The 18,582-nt window shown below is 39.7% G+C and overlaps 2 protein-coding genes across 4 annotated transcripts in view; one reads left to right on the plus strand and one right to left on the minus strand.

The window, feature by feature from the left end:
• Positions 1-7,430: 7,430 nt before the first annotated feature.
• On the minus strand, positions 7,431-7,781 carry LOC138889334 (uncharacterized). The gene has a single exon (XM_070172629.1). The coding sequence runs from the start codon at positions 7,779-7,781 to the stop codon at positions 7,431-7,433; it is 351 nt and encodes a 116-aa protein (XP_070028730.1).
• Positions 7,782-10,188: 2,407 nt separating this feature from the next.
• The window catches only part of LOC138888984 (probable disease resistance protein At1g59620), a 37,612-nt gene continuing 29,218 nt past the window's right edge, over positions 10,189-18,582 (plus strand). For all 3 annotated transcript variants that reach the window (XM_070171563.1, XM_070171562.1, XM_070171564.1), the window contains exon 1: positions 10,189-10,719. In XM_070171563.1, the coding sequence (XP_070027664.1) occupies positions 10,270-10,719 (450 nt within the window). In that variant the 5' untranslated portion in view covers positions 10,189-10,269. The remainder of the gene's footprint in view (positions 10,720-18,582) is intronic.

Here is an 18,582-nt window from a genome sequence, read left to right on the forward strand (position 1 = left end):
GAGACATTAACATTCCCTACTAGACACATGCAAGATATGATTGAGGCTATTTGCAAAATGGCTTAGTTGGCCAAAAAGTGGTTATAAGTGCAAAATTTGGCTAAGTCCCTGTAAAGCCAAGAACCTAAGATTTACTAGGAAGACCGAACCCTATGTGGGTTGCCTATGTATCATGCCCCGAAAGACAAGAATCAGGTTTGCGTAGTTCAGGTAGTTTCGATACGGGCAAAAAATAAAAATAACAACTAATTCAGAGAAAAAAAATATTTTTTGTCTTTTGTTTTGAAAAAAATGATGAAACATGTAAATATATTTTTGGATTTTCTTTTCTATTTTTTTTTTGATTTTTTTCCTTTTTTTAAAAAAATGACGGGGAAAATGCAAACTCTTTTTTTTTTGTTTTTTTTTTTGAAAAGGTGTGCAAGAAAATTATAACTGAGCCCCACTTGCTTCATTTTTATACTTTAACCTCTTTTCTTTCTCATTGTTTTTTCCATTTGCCCTCAACTATCATCGGTCCGCCAAATGACCCTTTTACCCTTGAAGAAATGCAACATGTAGCACATAGGATGCATCAAGATGGTCTGTTATTTTGGGTACACCTGTCCTAGAAGGACTCAACCCCTGTGTTGAGTCCTCAAAGTCAGATGCACGTGATGCAAACAAGCGTTCCTACTAGGGATCCAGCATGAGGCTATGTTATTCTATGTTTAAAAACCTGAGTTTATTTGTTCTAGACCTGGCTTACCCGAGCGGACAGCTCGAGCCGAGGGGGGAAGCGTACCAGGAATACAGAAGCTTCACCGGCTTTGCAACTTGTCCGAACCTCGTTCTAAAATTGGAATATGACTCTAACAGAAAAGAAGTCACACAAAGTGCATATTTCCCAGATGATTTAGAAGACTCAGAGAGAGGAGGGTTTTGTAATAATTTTATATACAGTCCAAACAATATAAAATCTATAAAAAACAATATTTAGCACATTAGGCTCAAACATGTAATAAAACCAGATAATAAATAAAGCCAAATATAATAATTATTCCAAGCTCGAATTCTTGAACCTTGAACCGAAGATTGTGGGTTACCGTCCCCAGCAAAGTTGCTAGAGCTATTACACCACCTTTTTCCTACACCCTCGTAAAGGGTATAATGGAGTTTTTTCCAATTAAAGTGAATCAAAACGGGATTCATTATTTATTGTTCAGAGTCACCACTTGGGATAATTTATGGTGTCCCAAGTCACCGATTCAAATCCCAAATCGAGGAAATATTGACTCTGTTTTCAGTCCGCGAACACAAAAATCCAGGTAAGGAATTCTGTTAACCCGAGAGAAGGTGTTAGGCATTCTCGAATTCCTTGGTTTTAGCACGGTCGCTCAACTGTTATTATTGGCCTATTTATTTTGATTTTAAAACAACTTTGAAACCTATGTGCATTTTATTCTTTTTAGCAGCTTTTAATATTTTTAGGAAAATTCAGGTTATTTAAAACACCTCGCAAGCCACGCTACATGAAATGCACTCGCGGTTCACGATACGCTCTATTTAACCTTTTTGGGAATTAGATTCGAGTCACATGAAATGCACACCCGAATTTGAAAAATGGGTATCATAACTATGCCACGGGAACCGTACCCGTAATCGCGATGACTTCTATGACTAAACAAATGGAAAAGTAAACCAACGTGAACTACAAACTAACGTGGGAAAACAAATCATTTTTTTCTACAGCGCACTCACTTTCAGCAATTAAATCTGTTATAGCTTTACACAGTGAATTGGCAACAGTTGTGGCCATCGTGCATTACCTATACAAGTATCTTTTCCTAACCTTATCCACTAATTAATCTAAATTCTAGAAAATATTACCCTTTATGATTGAATATTTCAAAACCTACATTGGTCCAAGCAAGAGTAACAATCAAATTTTTTAAGTAAAAGCATCTAGAGATAGTCACCATCAGCCAAGGAATAAACTAATACTACCTTAATTGAAATATGAACAACAGAAAACAAACCTCAATTCTTGGAAAACACTCCCTTAGTCACAGATATTGTATCTCCTCCAAATGGATAGCCAACCACAGATACAACATGCTTTGATGAAGCCAAACTGTATTTTCTGATTGAATAGAGAAAAACTTCTCTAACAAAGCTTTACAACATAGACAAACACTGGACAAAAACTCCAAGCTAATATTCCAAGAAAATTCGAACAAAATCTGGAACCAAGACCACGTCGGAACCTCGAACATGACGACTCGAACGACATGCTCACTCCAAATCACCCTTTTCAGTATATTATATAGAACTACCAAGCCAAGATTTGTACAGCAGCAATGATCGTTGCTAGCAGAACTGACGAGCGTGAAGATTGGAGAAGGAAAAATCGAGTCGCTGGCCTGATTTCTCAAAAACCGAAGAAGAAGATGACATGTGGTGGTGTAATTTGAAAATCTTATCTCTAATAATCATCCCAAATACTTAGTCATAATGTAATTGTAATAGCTAGAGTTGGAATATAGAAGCTCATATAGCAGAATATTGGAGGGGATGGGCGTTCTCTTTTCTTGCGGCTAGTCTTCAGCTTTTTGCTTAGGTCTATGTTTGCTTTTTAGATTTCCTTAGGTCCTCTAGGTCTAGTCCTTATTTTGTATTTTCACTGATAGTCTTCTATAGAAAACGGCGGATCCCCTTTTAAAGACTAGGTTTTTAGGGGTTTTTTTGTTAAGGGGTATGAGCCTAGAAATTATGGGCTAGATCCGAAAATTAGGCCTAAAAATGGGTCGCTTCAGCCCAATTTTATTCTCTCCGTAAACGACATTAAAATACGACCTCATTTACTAATTAATCCTATTTAAGTAAAATAGGTATTAAAATAAGAGTGACCGTTAAACAAAACTATTTTTGGTATTTTTCAAGATTAAAAATGACTGCAAAATATTAATGAAACTATTTTTTTGTAATTTTTGTTTTCTTGTAATAAAATAAAGTAAAAGAATAAAAATGAGTTGAATTAGCTATATTAGGCCTAAATTAAATATTTACGTGTTAAAATATGAAAAATCTTGGGGAGGGTCAAAAATCATATGTCTACAGTGAGTTGTCTCTGCGGATCCATATTGATATTATTGGCACGTGAGTTGTCAATGCAGCACGTGAGTTGTCCGTGCGGATCCATATATTGATACTATTGAAATATGAGTTATCCGTGTCGCACGTGAGTTATCCGTGCAGCGTGTGGAATTTCCATTTCCTTGATCATTTATCTGATTTAATTGTTTCCTTCCTCTACATGCTATGTTATTGTTTGATCAGGTATTTGAGAAATTGTGCACATGCACACATAGATATTTTTTTCACGAAATTTGACGTGTTGGTTTTAAATATTGTTCTGTGCTGGTTTAAAAAGGCATAACCATATTTGAATAACTAGTATCACTAATAATTTAAGCTTCTCTTACCTTGCCTTATTTATTTACGATACTTATTGAGTTAGTTGTACTCACAATACACTCTGCACCTCGTGTGCAGGTCCAGGTATTTCTGGGCACGGTGGTTGCTGATCTTGGAGTTTTTACCTGTTCAGAGATTATCGAGGTAGTTGCCTTGCGGTCCGTAGACCTTGACTCTCCTCCCCTATCTCTCAGTTTTACTTATTCTGTTCTACTTTCTTAGACAATGTAACATACTATGTTATTGTATAGATGCTCGTGTACTCAGTGACACCCGGGTTTTGGGGTAATTCTGTATTGAGTTGTGGCGTTTTCATCCAATTTATTACTTAAACCTATTTCAGAATATTTTAAATTTAAAAATGTTGGTATGTGTGAGTTTTCGGCTGGCCTAGTATCATGATAGGAGCCATCACGATATGTTGAGTTTTGGGTTGTGACAAAAATCGCCTTTCTAGGGCTCCAAAATGTGATAATGAGACTAAGTCCTGAAATCCCAAGTTTTTGTTCAATTGCGGATGTCGCAAATGTGACTTGGGGTTCACAAATGAGAATCCTACAAATACGACCATTGCACTGCAAATGCGATGCCTATTGAACCCAGGGAATGTCGCAAATGTGACACTAACTTCGTATTTGCGAAGTTAGTCTCCTTCGCAAAAGCAGCCAATTGGTCGCAAATGCCACCTACCCAACCCTAGAACCCTTTTCGCAATTGCGATGCTGGCTTCACAAATGCGAAGCCGCATTTCCCATCCCTTCGCAAAAACAATATTCCGTTCACAAATGCAGTACTCGCAAATGCGAACCGGTGCTCGCATTTGTGATAACTGCAATACCAGCTGCTAAGAATCAAGTCTAAACCAACCCGAAACACGTCTGAAACTCACCCGAGCCATGGTGTTCCATACCAAACATCCACACAAGACTAAAAATATCATACTAACTCACTCGCGAATTCAAAACACCAAAATAACCTCCGGAAACCACGAATCGAACACCAAAAACACATAGAAATTTCAATAAAACTCAAGAATCGCTAAAATCACAACTAAGCTTCCGATTCCTACCAATCCAACTCACAATGATATCAAACTTTGCAGATAAGTTCCAAATAACAAAAAAACTATTCCAAGTTCTGAAACCAAAATTCGAACCCGATAGTTATAAAGTCAAACCATGGTCAAACTTAGGAAATTTTTAAACCTTTAAATTGCCAACTTTCGTCAAAAAGAGCCAATTCAAGCTAAGAACCTCCTAATTCAATTTCAGGCACACGCCTAAGCCCAAATTCATCGTACAAACATATTAGAACCATCAAAACATTGTTCCGAGATCATTTTCACAAAAGTCAAACTTCGGTCAACATTTCCAACTTAAGCTCTCAAGCTAAGAACCTACAGCAACAACAATAACAATAACAACCCAGTAAAATCCCACAAATGGGATCTGGGGAGGGTAGTGTATACGTAGACCTTACCCCTACCCCGAAGGAGTAGAGAGACTATTTTCCATAGACCCTAAACTCAAGAAAAATGAAAAGAGACTATATATCAGTACCATCAACATAAACCATAGAAATAATAACAACATCATAAGAACTAGAAAATAGATGAAAAACAAAAATAATAACCAGTAAATAAGGCCCGACACTATGAAAATGGAAGAGTAATGTGAACACAACATTGACTACTAGCAATCTAAGATAAAATCCTATCAGAGTAGCCTTACACTGGTACGAATTAGAAATATGCTCAACTATCTCCTAACCTACAACCTTAATGATCGACCTCCACAGCTTCCTATCAAGGGCCATGTCCTCGGAGATATGAAGCCACACCATAATCTTCCCGATCACCTCTCCCCAATACTTCTTAGGCCATCCTCTACCTCTTCTCGTACCTACCAAAGTTAATCACCCGCATCTCCTTACTGGAGCATCTGGGCTTCTACTATGTACGTGCCCGAACCATATGAACCTCTCTTCATGTATCTTGTCATCCATGGGAGCCACACTCACCTTCTCCCGAATATCTTTATTCCTAATCTTATACATCCTAGTGTGTTCACACATCAACCTAAACATCCTCATTTCTGCTTCTTTCATCTTCTATATATGTGAGTTCTTAACTGGATAATACTCAGCCCCATACAGCATGGCCGGTTTAACTACCATTTTATAAAACTTAACTTTGAGTAGCGGTGACACATTCTTGTTGCACAGGACTCCAGATGCTAACCTCCATTTCATCTACCCATCCTTATACGGTGTGTGACATTCTCGTCGATCTCCTCATCCTCCTGGATAACCGACCCAAGGTACTTGAAACTGCTTCTCTTGGGGATGACCTGCGATTCAAGCCTCACGTCCATGCCCGCTTCCCTCGGCTCGGCGCTAAACTTGCACTTAAGGTATTTCGTCTTAGTCCTGCTCAACCTAAAACCCTTAGAATCAAGGGCCTGTCTCCAAACCTCCATTCTCTCGTTAACGCCTCCTCGCGTCTCATCTATCAGAATTATGTCATCAACGAATAACATACACCATGGAACTTCCTCTTGAATATGGTGTGTCAGTGCATCTATCACTAGGGAAAATAAGAACGGGCTGAGCACAGATCCTTGGTATAACCCCATAACAACCGAAAAATGCTCCGAGTTATCTCCTACTGTCCTAACCCGAGTCTTAGCTCTATCATACATGTCCTTAATCACCCTAGTGTAAGCAATCATCACACCTTTACCCTCTTTAGGAACCTTGTCATACGCTTTATCCATATCAATAAATACCATATGCAGATCCTTATTCATATAATTGTATTTTTCTACCAACCTCCTAATAAGGTGGATAGCTTTCATAGTAGAACAATCCGGCATGAACCCGAACTGGTTGTCGGATATAGACACCGTCCTCCTCACCCTCGCTTCTACCGCCCTCTCCCAAACTTTTATGGTATGACTCAGTAATTTGATACCCCTATAGTTGTTGCAACTCTGGATATTACCTTTGTTCTTGTACAACAGAGCCACCATACTCTACCTCCACTCATTTGGCATCCTCTTTGTTCTACAAAAACATTAAACAACCTAGTCACCCACTCTATACCTGCTCTACCCACACACCTCAATTTTGTCTGGCCCCATAGCTCTGCCCCTACTCATCTTACGCAAAGCCTACATGACCTCCTTAAGCTAGATACGCCTATAATACCCAATGTCACGGCGACTCTCGAAATTCCCCAACTCGCCTAGCACAATATCCCGATCCCCTTCTTCATTCAGAAGTTTATGAAAGTAAGTCTGCCATGTTCGCTTAATATGGGCCTCTCCCATCAATACTCTACCGTCCTTGTCTTTGATGCACCTTACTTGGTCCAGATCCTAAGCCTTTCTTTCTCTCGCCTTGGCCAGCCATCATAACTTTTTCTCCCTTGTATTTGACCTCTAATTCATTGTACAGATAACCAAAAGCCATAGTCTTAGCCTCCGTGACCGCCAGCTTTGCCTCCTTCCTAGCTACCTTATATCTCTCTCTGTTCAGTCTCCTCTCCTCCTCGCATGTTCTCCCTACTAACTTTAGGTACCCCTCCTTCTTCGGTTCCAATTTACCTTGAACAACTTTATTCCACCTCTAGTCGCCTTTTTGCCTGCCAGAGTAACCCGTTGAGACCCTTAACACCTCTCTTGTCACGTCCCTTACACAATCCGCCGTCGTTGACCACATATCGCTCGCGTCCCCACTACTCTTCCAGGCTCCCATAGCCGATAACCTCCCTTCTAACTCCTGAGCTTTATCCTTAGTCAAGGCTCCCCACCTGATCCTCGGTTGTCCTCGTGCAGACCTCTTCTTCATCTTCATCATAATATCGATGTCCATCACTAAGAGCCTATACTGCATCGCGAGGGTCTCACCCGGGATAACTTTGCAATCCTTGCACAAACCTCTGTCACACCTCATAAGAAGAAGATCAATCTTAGTCATTCCACCATACTTTGGAAAGTAACCAAATTCTCCTCCCTCTTCGGAAAGCTGGAGTTTGCAATCACCAGCTCAAATGCCCTAGTGAAATCCAACTGCGAAGTACCTCCTGCGTCCTTATTCACAAAATCGAAGCCTCCGTACACCTCGCCATAGCCACCTGCAGTCGACCCATTGTTTGCATTAAAATCTCCTCCTATAAATAACCTCTCAGCAGGAGGAATATTACGCACAATCTCATCCAACCCCTCCCAGAAGCGCCTTTTAACCTCCTCATTCAAGCCCGCTTGCGGCGCGTAAGCGCTAACAACATTTAGGGTGCACTCTCCAACCACCAACTTAATAGTCATTAACCTATCATTCACCCACCTAACCTCCACTACATACTCTCTAATTTCCCTATCCACCAAAATACCCACAACATTTTTACCCTTCGGGACTCCAGAGTACTACAGCTTATACCCGTCCGCATCACTCGCCTTCGATCCTACCTATCTAGTCTTTTGGACACACACTATATTGACCTTTCTCTTCAGGATGATCTTCGCCAGCTCTATAGACATACCCGTAAATGTACCTATGTTCCATGATCCAATTCTCAACCTATAGGCTTCCTTGTGCCTCTTACGTCCATTTCCTTACGTCCCACCCCTGTCCCCTGCCCCACCTTCGCCCCACCCCCGGCCCCCTGAGGACATGACATTCCTCTATCATCCTAGACTACAACCACTATACCTACAACAGACTAAGGAGAATCACTAACACACAATAGGCAAACAGACCAAACTAGGAGAAAATAAGTTGTAACTACACACTCACTAATTGTATGATTTAAACTAATGCGAACTAAAAGCAACAATTCAACTAACACAAAGAAGAGAAAACAGGAAAGCGGGAGGTACCAACTGCCGAGAATAGAACCTGGAAATTGTCTTGGTGTACACGACGATGTTGCGGCACCTGGCGCATTCGCGTCCAGCTTTCCATCACCCCTTATTGACAATCGTCTTGGCTGCTCTCATATGTTTGCGCACGCGCTTCCCGCTCGTCTCCAATAGCCATCGAGTATTGCCTGAAAGACACACAGAATGCCCAAGAACCAAAAAGAGGGAGGTTGTCACCACTGCCACTGGTGAAGCCCTAGCAAAAGTAAATAAGAGGAAACAAATAGCGGGGGGGGGGGTAATGGCTGAATAGGATAGCACGCAAGTAAAAAAAGAGGAAAAGAAGAAGAAAATAAAGGGAGAAGAGGCCGACGGGGAGGGGACAATAAAGGGGAGGAGACTGCAATCGCCGGAATAGAGGTCACCAGTAGGACAACAGACGCCAGAGTAGACTGCTACTGTTAGGGTTAGGGTGGAGAGAAGAGGAGAAAGAAGGAAGAAGAAAGAAAGAATGGAGAGAAAGGAGTGGTAGAAGAGAAAGGAGAGAGAGGTGAGGGGTGGTCAGAAATCTTAACTGATTGCCGGCATCGACGCTAGTAGGATTTCGACAGAAGATGACCGTTGGGATTACTGTCGCAGAGAGAGGGAGAGATAAAGAGTCAGGGAGAGAGATAGTCTAAAGACAATGTGGTCGCAAAAAAAACCAATTGTTCTAAATTAAACCAGAACCTCCCCAAAATGAAACCAACCATCCCCGCAAGTCATAAAACCTCAAATGCACATACAGAAAGGTTTAAAAGAGATAACGAGGCTTTACTACACAAAACGACCAGTCCGGTCGTTGCAGTAGAAGATTAGCTTGAAATTCACATGAGGAGAGCTAACACTGTGTGATCTAGCCTCACAAAAAAAATTATTTTTGCTTTTCACATTATACTTGTATTCTGAAGGGGGAGACCACATAAATTAAATGCAAAACAACCTCGTGGCCACTTAAATTTGCTCCTGATTGCCAACCCGATAAATGAACTTACAACTTTCCTATTTGAACTCCTCAATTCATACATTTGTGAACCAATAAACAAATTTGACCATTGACCACAAGTGACATCGACAAAGTGCATGTAACTCACAAAACTAGTGCGTGTGAGTAGAGTAATTTTGGATTAATTTTTTTCTAAAATCGGGAAAAACAATAAATGAAAAAGAAAGAAAGGCCCCATCCCATCCCTGTCTTTTACCAGTACACCCTTTCCCCTTCTTTCTCAACCACGGCCAAACCTCCGATCCCTTTCTAGCTACAAACAACTAATTGGCTAATGTTGGTAATAGTTGGCTAATATTACTAATATTTTATGAATTGATCAATTTTTATAATAAACGAATTATAAATGGATATAGTTGCTAGTTATCATTAAAGAACTTGTGTGGAATCTCTTCTCTCATATTCATCAACTAATGCAGACAAAATAGAGTATAGACAAGAGGGGTTGCTCTGATGGTAAGCAACCCCCACTTCCAACCGAGAGGTTGTGAGTTCGAGTCTCTCCAAGAGCAAGATGGGAAGTTCTTGGAGGGAAGGATGCCGGGGGTCTATTTGGAAACAATCTCTCTACCCTAGGGTAGGGGTAAGATCTGCGTACACACTACCCTCCCCAAACCCCAATAAGTGAGATTATACTGGGTTGTTGTTGTTGTTGCTATCCACTTGCAAATATCTTTATGGCTAGTGGCTCTCATTAAAGTTATTGAAATAGTGGTGATGCAGGAAAAGTAGGAATAAAGAAAAACTAGGTTAAATAATTCAGAATAAGAGAGTAGTAATAATTTCTTCTATACGTTCTTTATATAAAGCATATTACAGCTATGGCAAGTGAAAGATGTCATCTCTAATGACAAGCTCAAGAAACTATCATCTGTCTCCCTTTAACATTCTCTCTTAAAAAAGTTGCAGATGGCAGATACAGCGATGAATTTTCTGTTGGAGAAACTGTTGCAGGTATTGAGTGAAGATGTTAAGCTGATAGCAGGTGTACAGGAAGAGTTTCAAGATCTGCTCGAACAAGTACAAATTCTAAATGCCTTCATAAATGATTTTGCAAAGTTGGTGAGGAAAAGCATTATGTGGAAAGAAATGGAAAAGGCCATTCTGACTACAGTATTTAGAACTGAGGATATCATTGATGAATTCTTGGTTGAGACGAGGCTTTACCAAGAGAAAAGTGTTTTTCAAAAGGCCTTCCATCTTCCCCACAACACGGTTAGACACCGGGATCTTTCAATAAAGATCAAAGACATCATTGAAGAGATGAAGCAAATTCCCCGCGGAGATAAGCAAGCTCTTTCACCCGCAGAAAATCTTCAACTTGAAATTGAATCTGTAAAAGGTTCCCAGGAGCCGAAGGTATTTTCCAAAAGCCAACTATTTTTTTTTTCTTTCTACCTTTACCTATTACATGGGGAAGGATATAGGAAAAGGGAAAATTGGAAATAGTGAGAACCAAATCTACAACTACTATGTTAATTTTTTACTACTAAACTATAAATTTTGGTGGTAAACCAACAGTCTTGAAACCTTCTCCAGTAGATATAAGCTTTCCTCTTTTCATGAGATTTACGGTAAGGAGCAGCATATATGCCAACATAGAGCCCGTTTGGCGAAGGTGCCAAAATTTATTTATTACGGTACTTTTTTTCACTAAAAACGTACTTTTGGAAAAAATAATAATTTATGTTTGACCAATTCACTTTTTGTAATATTTGGTAAACAAATTAGGTTTGATCGGTCTTTCTAAAAAGCATTTTAAGTGTCAAATTACTAAAAAGGATACCACCAAAGTCTTATAGTTCTTTTAAAGAGAAAAATGAACTTAAATATTTATCGTAAGAGACTTTATTATTTTTTATTTTATTTAATTAAAATATAAAACATAAAGTAAACAAACATATTAAAGATTTAAATCAATTTTACATATATAATTATAGCAAAATATATAATATTATCTAATATAGTTACTTATTGTTACATGATGATTTGAATTATCAAAATACATTATTCAGGATGAATTAGAAGTCTATTCCACAAATTACTATATATTGATAATCTACCATGAAATAATAAGTAAAGTCACTCACACATGATAATATTTTTCAACAATTCCATCTCTACTTCTATCATACAACGCCTCCATATTAGTAGAAGACTTGCTTTGCATTTCTAAAGGAATATCAGAAGGCCCATCTCCTTCCTCAATCTCCGTTGTAATATCTTCATTAGCATAATAGATGAATTCCTTATGGGTAGAAGAATATCATCGGATGAAATTATACGGTAGTTGTAACAAGATGATTCTGAGTGTAAAACTTAAACGATGGCATTGAGCGTAAAATAGAATAATTTTAAATATATAAAAATAAAATTTTTCGGTTAAAAAAATAGTTAAGTATGTTTAAATCAAATAAAAAATATTAACTAATTATTAACAATATATAATGTATAATTTAATTTTCTTAAAATTTAAATTATAAAATAAACTAATTATTACCTAACCTTACTAACTTTGATCTAAATTGCCAAGTGGCCTATTGTGAGGTTGCCACTTGGCTTAATGTGGATGCTTTTTCTTCTTCTTCATTAATATATAGATAGTTTATGCGATACAATTGTAAATTTATTACCTATTTGTAAGTAAATTAGATTTGATAATTGTTTTAAAGATTCACGAACTAATATCATATAACAGAAAAAATCATAAATGATTATTTATAGGAAGAAAATTGATAATCCAAAAAAGGATGTAGATAATTTGCTTTAGTATGAAAAAATAAGAAGATAATTTAGAAAGTTACAAGACATCACACACAAAAAAAAAATCAAAAACAAGAAAAGTCAATAAAGAATTTGGAAAGTTACAATATGATTCATGTATATCATATCTTTAATTTCAAAAGAATAGTAAAAACTAGAAACAAAAATAAAATAAAAAACTTAAATTTGTAAGGATAATTTAAAAAATCTAAATTTATGGTGAAGATAGTTTTGTATTGAATAAATTAATTTTCAACTTCTGCTTCTACTTGTTGGAAGAAGGTAGAATTTTCTGCTTCTTCCCAAAAATAGAAAAACTACTAATAAAAGTATTTATCTGTATTGGCCAAACAACTTAAATTTTTAAAAATGTATTTTTTTGAGAAAAAAAGTACTTTTAGCCTCCCAGAAGCTTGGCCAAATAGGCTCTAGTATGCCAAGATAAATATTTAATGATTTAATTAGTTATATACATAATAAATTGGTTGTAGTACAAATTAACCAATTATAGCAAGTCATTAATCTATTCCTTTTATTATATCAAACTTGTTATAGACAATTTGTTTTTGTTGTATATAAATTAATTTGATAGGGTAAAACAACTACGGCCTCACTTGTATCATTCAGACGCCTATTATGTTCATAGGTTTTTCTTCTTCAGAACCATTTAATTATGAGCTTTTGAATCATTCAGATCTTGTATATATAGAATCTTATAATTTTTAAGACTTCCACTAATAAATTCATGTTATTATAACATTTACTTCTTCCATATATCTTCTCTCTTCCTCCATTAAAGTACAACTACTGATTTTTCCTTCTTTTCCCACTTTTCTTTGTCTCCTCAACATTCGATACTCCCTTCGGTCCACAATAAGTGACCAGTTTACTTTTAGCACACCTATTAAGAAAATACTAAATTCTATACAAAAATACCTAGTATTACTAAACTACTCTTAATTAAATATTTAATGTGAAAAGTAAGAAAACCTTTTAGGGATATGCACATAAGGGTAAAAGAGTAAAAATAAATTAATTTTTTTCTTGATTACATATATGAACACTTATTTTGAACCAAAATGAAAAAGTAAACTGGTCACTTATTGTAGACCAGAGAGAGAGTAACATTTTTTAGTCTTGGTCTCGTTATATTACAAGTACCTATCAAATAAAATAGAAATTTCTTTTTAGAACCTTAGGATATCAAAAAGTTGCTCTTCATTACCTTAAACCATTTATATTTGCTAGCTCAACACCAAATTTGCTAAAACCCACCGGAGATGGCTTATCCAGAATCGTCTAAGGAAAACCCGAAAATTTCTCTAACAGATAGAAACACATAGGTTGTTGCGGCATGCAACCCGATGTACAACACAGAATTCTCCCTTATTTCACCGTATTAATCCACCCTTATTTCACCTGTTTCGACGTGCAACCCGATCCTACCGTATCAATACAAATTCACCCTTATTCCACCATATCAATCTACCCTTATTTCACCTGTTACGGCGTGCAACCCGATCCCACCATATCAGTACCAAATACTCAATGTGCACAATCAAACCAATAATTTAAATCACGAGATCCTTTACGATCAATAAATACCAAACTGAACCAAAAAGAAAACCTTGTACAATGGGGGAATTCATATAGGCAATACTACACAATAGGTCAAGTCCGGTAAATGGCAATTTGAAGGTGCAAGTAAGTCAGTTAAAGCAAGTAGCAATGAATCATGAAAATATGAAAGGATCTAACATTATTAACAGAAGAAAACACAGATTAACAGGTAGCAATTAAGCATGGAAGGCATTTAGAGCATATAACATTTAAGGCAGGAAATGAGATAATTAAGGAAAAACGCAAAATCAGGGAGAACAAATAATTCGGCCCGAAAGACATGACAAGAAACTCATAGTGACCATATCTAGTCCTGAAAGCAGTCTTAAGAATATATGAATCCCTGACCTTCAACTGGTGATAGCCCGAACCGAGATCAATCTTAGAGAACACCCTCGCTCACTGAAGCTGATCAAATAAATCATCAATGCGGGGCAAATGATACTTGTTCTTAAGTGTTACTTTGTTCAATTGTCTATAATCAATGCACATTCTCATCGTGCCATCCTTCTTCTCCACAAATAAAATCAGTGCACCCCAAGGTGACACACTAGGCCAAATGAACCTCTTATCTAGGAGTTCCTGAAGCTGTTCTTTCAATTCGTTCAACTCTGCTGGTGCTATACGATATGACGGAATAGAAATGGGCTGAGTGCCCAGCATCAGGTCAATACCAAAATCAATATCCCTGTCCGGTGGTATGCCCAGCAGGTCTGCAGGAAACACATCGGGAAAATCCCTCACAACCGGGACAGAATCGATGCTAGGAGTCTCAGCTCCAACATCCCTCACAAACGCTAGATATGAAAAACAACCCTTCCCAACCATACGTTGGGCCTTCAAGAAAGATATCACTCTACTAGGAATATAATCAGTCACACCACACTACTCGATCCGCAGTACACCCGGCATAGCCAAAGTGACTGTCTTAGCATGACAGTCTAGAAAATCACGACAGAGAGATATCCAATCCATGCCCAAAATAACATCAAAATCCACCATACTCAATAGCAATAGATCTACTCGGGTCTCCAGACCCCCAATAGTCACCACACATGAGCGGTACACACGGTCTACAACAATAGTATCGCCCACCGGGGTAGATACATGAACAGGTAAAGCAAGAAACTCACGGGGCGTACCCAAATAACGAGCAAAGTATGATGACACATAAGAAAAGGTGGAACCAGGATCAAATAATACAGAGGCATCTCTGTGGCAGACTGAAACAATACCTGTAATGACAGCATCTGAAGCAATAGCATCTGGCCTTCCTGGAAGTGCATAGAAACGGGCCTGATCGACCTCCCCCTCTAGGGCGACCCCTGGCTGCCTGACCTCCACCCCTAGCTAGGTAGGTGGGTGGTGAGGTAACTAGAGCAGAAGTCGAGGGCTGACCCCTCTGCTGAGATGAACTAGCAATATGATGAGGACACTGCCTCCACACATGTCTAAACTCTCCACACTCAAAACAACTCCCAGGTGCTGGAGAAGGGGACTGAAGGGAACCCCTCGCACCGGAGTGACCAGCTGATGCACTCGTCATAGAAGAACCCTAAGTTGACGGGGCACGAGATGAACTCTGGGTTGGAAGGGCACTAAGTGATGACTGGTCCTGCTGAGTACCGTGATAACCATGACCCGAAAATGCCCCACGATAACCTGGGCGAGCTGAATAAGCAGGCCTGAAAGAACGGCCTCTACCATGCTGAAACTGGCCCCTCGAAGGAGCACCACTATAACTGCCTGATCCTCGAGGCCTCTTGGTCTTCCTCTCCTCTCGATCCTGACGGTGAACCGTCTCAATCTCATGAGCGATATCAACCACCTCCTCAAACGTAGCACCCAACACCCTCTCTCGGGTCATAAGAACACGGAGATGATAGTTAAGGCCATCAACAAATCTCTTGATCCTCTCACGATCTGTCAGAACCATCCAAATGGCATGACGAGCCAACTCAGAAAACCTCGACTCATACAGTGACACAGTCATATCCCCATATCGCAACCTCTCAAACTGTCTACGTAGCTCCTCTATATGGGACTGCGGTACATATTTCTCCAAGAAGAGAGTAGAGAACTCATGCCAAGTAAGGGGCGCTGCTCCAATCGGCCTACGCCTCTCATACGCCTTCCACCAAGTGAAGGCAGCCCCAGTAAATTGAAAGGTGGTGAATGCCACACCACTAATCTCAAGAATCCCTGCTGTACGGAGCATCTGCTGACACTTATCAAGAACGCCCTAGGCATCCTCACCCTCAGCACCACTTAATGACGGAGGCTGGAGTCTACCAAACCTCTCAAGACGACGCTGCTCATCATCCGGCATAACTGGCACAACAAACTCCTGATCTGGTGCAACCAACTGAGCTGGAGGTGCCCCCGGTGTCTGTAGTCCCTGCACTACCTGCTCAGGTGTGCGAGCAGTGGGGGTCTGATTGCCTCCCCCGGCCTGTGAAGTAGCTGCTGTTGTAGTGGCTGAAACTGCCTGAACCAGGCCAGTGCAAACTGATAAGATCTGTGCCAAGGCCTCCTGAAGACCCGAAATCACGATGGGCACAGCTGGTGCCTAAACTGGTGCTGTTGGAGCATCCATAGTTGGAGCCTGATCCGGAGCTAGGGCAGCTGGTGGATCTACCGGTGTTGCCCTTGCTGCTCTGCCTCTGTCACGACCACGACCGCGTCCACGGCCTCTGGTGGTCTCAGCTGGTGGCACTGGTGGTCGTCCACCTCGTCCGGTAGCTCGCGTCCTCACCATCTGTGAGAGAATGGAATAATATAAGTTTAGTACTCGGACCAACAAGTTCGCACGACAAGAGTTTCAAGAATATGAAGTTTTTTCCTAAAAAGGTTCTGCAGCCTCTCGAGGATAAATACAGACGTCTCCGTACCGATCCAAAAGACTCTATTAAACCCGCTCATGACTCGTGAGACCTATGTAACCTAGGCTTTGATACCAACTTGTCACGACCCAATTCCCGAACCCGGTCGTGATGGCGCCTCTCGTGAAGACAAGGCCAGCCAGACCAAAACGGAACACCTCTTTAAGCAGTTAATTATCATAAACAGTAATGAACATAATATATCCATAGATTGTGAAAATTTAACGATAACAATAGTAGAAACCATCCCGACACAACCCAAACCGGGGTGTCACAAGTCATGAGCAACTAAGAAATCCGGATACAAGTCTACTGAACACTAAATCCGATACAATGGTTCTAACAAACATAAAAATGATAAGATAAGGGAGGCACGGGGCTGTGAACGCCAACAGCTACCTCGTAGTCTCCGAATCACTGCCTGGATTGGGAGAATAAGCACTCAGGAGCGGACTCTGCGATGCCTGAATCTGCACACATGGTGCAGGGAGTAATGTGAGTACTTCGACTCAGTGAGTAACAATTATAAATAATGGCTGAAAGTATGAAAACACGTAAAGGCACAAAGCAATTCCATATCAAGCAGTAAAATCACTTAAAGCAGTAAATCAGTGAAGAAATCAAATGATATCCCTTTTTAAAACAAGTAAAACAGGTAATTTAACAAGTAAATAACAAGTAGAAATTCGCTCCTCGGGCACAATATTAATTGCTCAGAACAGTATCAGCCCATCGGGCTCACTCTAAGTACAGTATCAGCCCCTCGGGCTCAGTATCAATCACTCAGAACAGTATCAGCTCCTCGGACTCACTCTCAGATCATAATGGGTACCCGCACTCACTGTGGGTGTGCAGACTCCGGAGGGGCCCCTTATGGCCCAAGCGCTATATCAAGCCACCTCGTGGCATCATCACTCAGCACTCGGCCTCATATCACTCGGCACTCGGCCTCACATCACTCGGCACTCGGCCTCACATCACTCAAGCCACCTCGTGGCATATAAAGTATCTCAGGCCCTCAGCCTCATATCACTTAGCATATCCTCACAAATGGCCTTCGGCCTCACTCAGTCCAAAAATCATCACAAGCCCCTTAGGCATTAGTAAAATAGTAGTTCTCAGCCCAAAACCTGATGTAGAAATATCATTTAAGTTTCAAATCTGAGTAAAAGTGGTTGATTTTGTAAAATAGTAGATATCAACAGGACTGAGTTCAAATAATAAGTCAAGCAGTGAGGAAACAGTGATAAAAATTCCCGAAGGGTTCAAATGGTTGGCACAAAGCCCAAATATGGCAATCAACCCAAATCATGATGATAACAAATGAATTTTAATCAAATACGCGATAAAATCATCAATTGAGACGGACCAAGTCACAATCCCCAGTAGTAAAAGACCCCACGCTCATCATCCAGCGTGTATCTTGCCTCAATATAGCACTACGATGTGCAATCCAGGGTTTCAAACCCTCAGGACATTATTTACAATCATTATTCACCTCGAACCAGCTAATTCTCTAGCTCACGATGCCTTTGCCCCTCGAATTGGCCTCCACGCACGTCGAATCTATCCAGAATCAGAACGAATACGTCACAATATGCTAAGGGAACAAAGCCCAAGCAAAAACATTTGAAAATATCAAAAATGCCGAAATTAGCAAAACCCGATCCCTGGGCCCACGTCTTGAAATCGGATAAAAGTTATATTTTCAGAATCCTCATACCCTCACGAGTCTAACCATACCAAAATTATCCAATTCTGATACCATTTGGTCCTTCAAATCATCATTTTACATTTTTGAAAGGTTTCACAATTTTCTTCCCAAATTCCATCCCAAATCACGAATTAAATGATGAATCCAGTAATAGATTCATGTATTCTAGCCAAATCTGAGTTAAAATCACTTACCCCGATGAATTTCTTGAAAAACCTTTGAAAAATCGCCAAAATTCGAGCT

This window comes from Nicotiana sylvestris, chromosome 4 (genome assembly GCF_000393655.2).
Source record: "Nicotiana sylvestris chromosome 4, ASM39365v2, whole genome shotgun sequence".
Taxonomy (NCBI): domain Eukaryota; kingdom Viridiplantae; phylum Streptophyta; class Magnoliopsida; order Solanales; family Solanaceae; genus Nicotiana; species Nicotiana sylvestris.

What these genes read in the sequence shown, in the direction of transcription:
- LOC138889334 (XM_070172629.1), bottom strand. Translation starts at nt 7,781, where the DNA reads ATGACTATTAAGTTGGTGGTTGGAGAGTGCACCCTAAATGTTGTTAGC.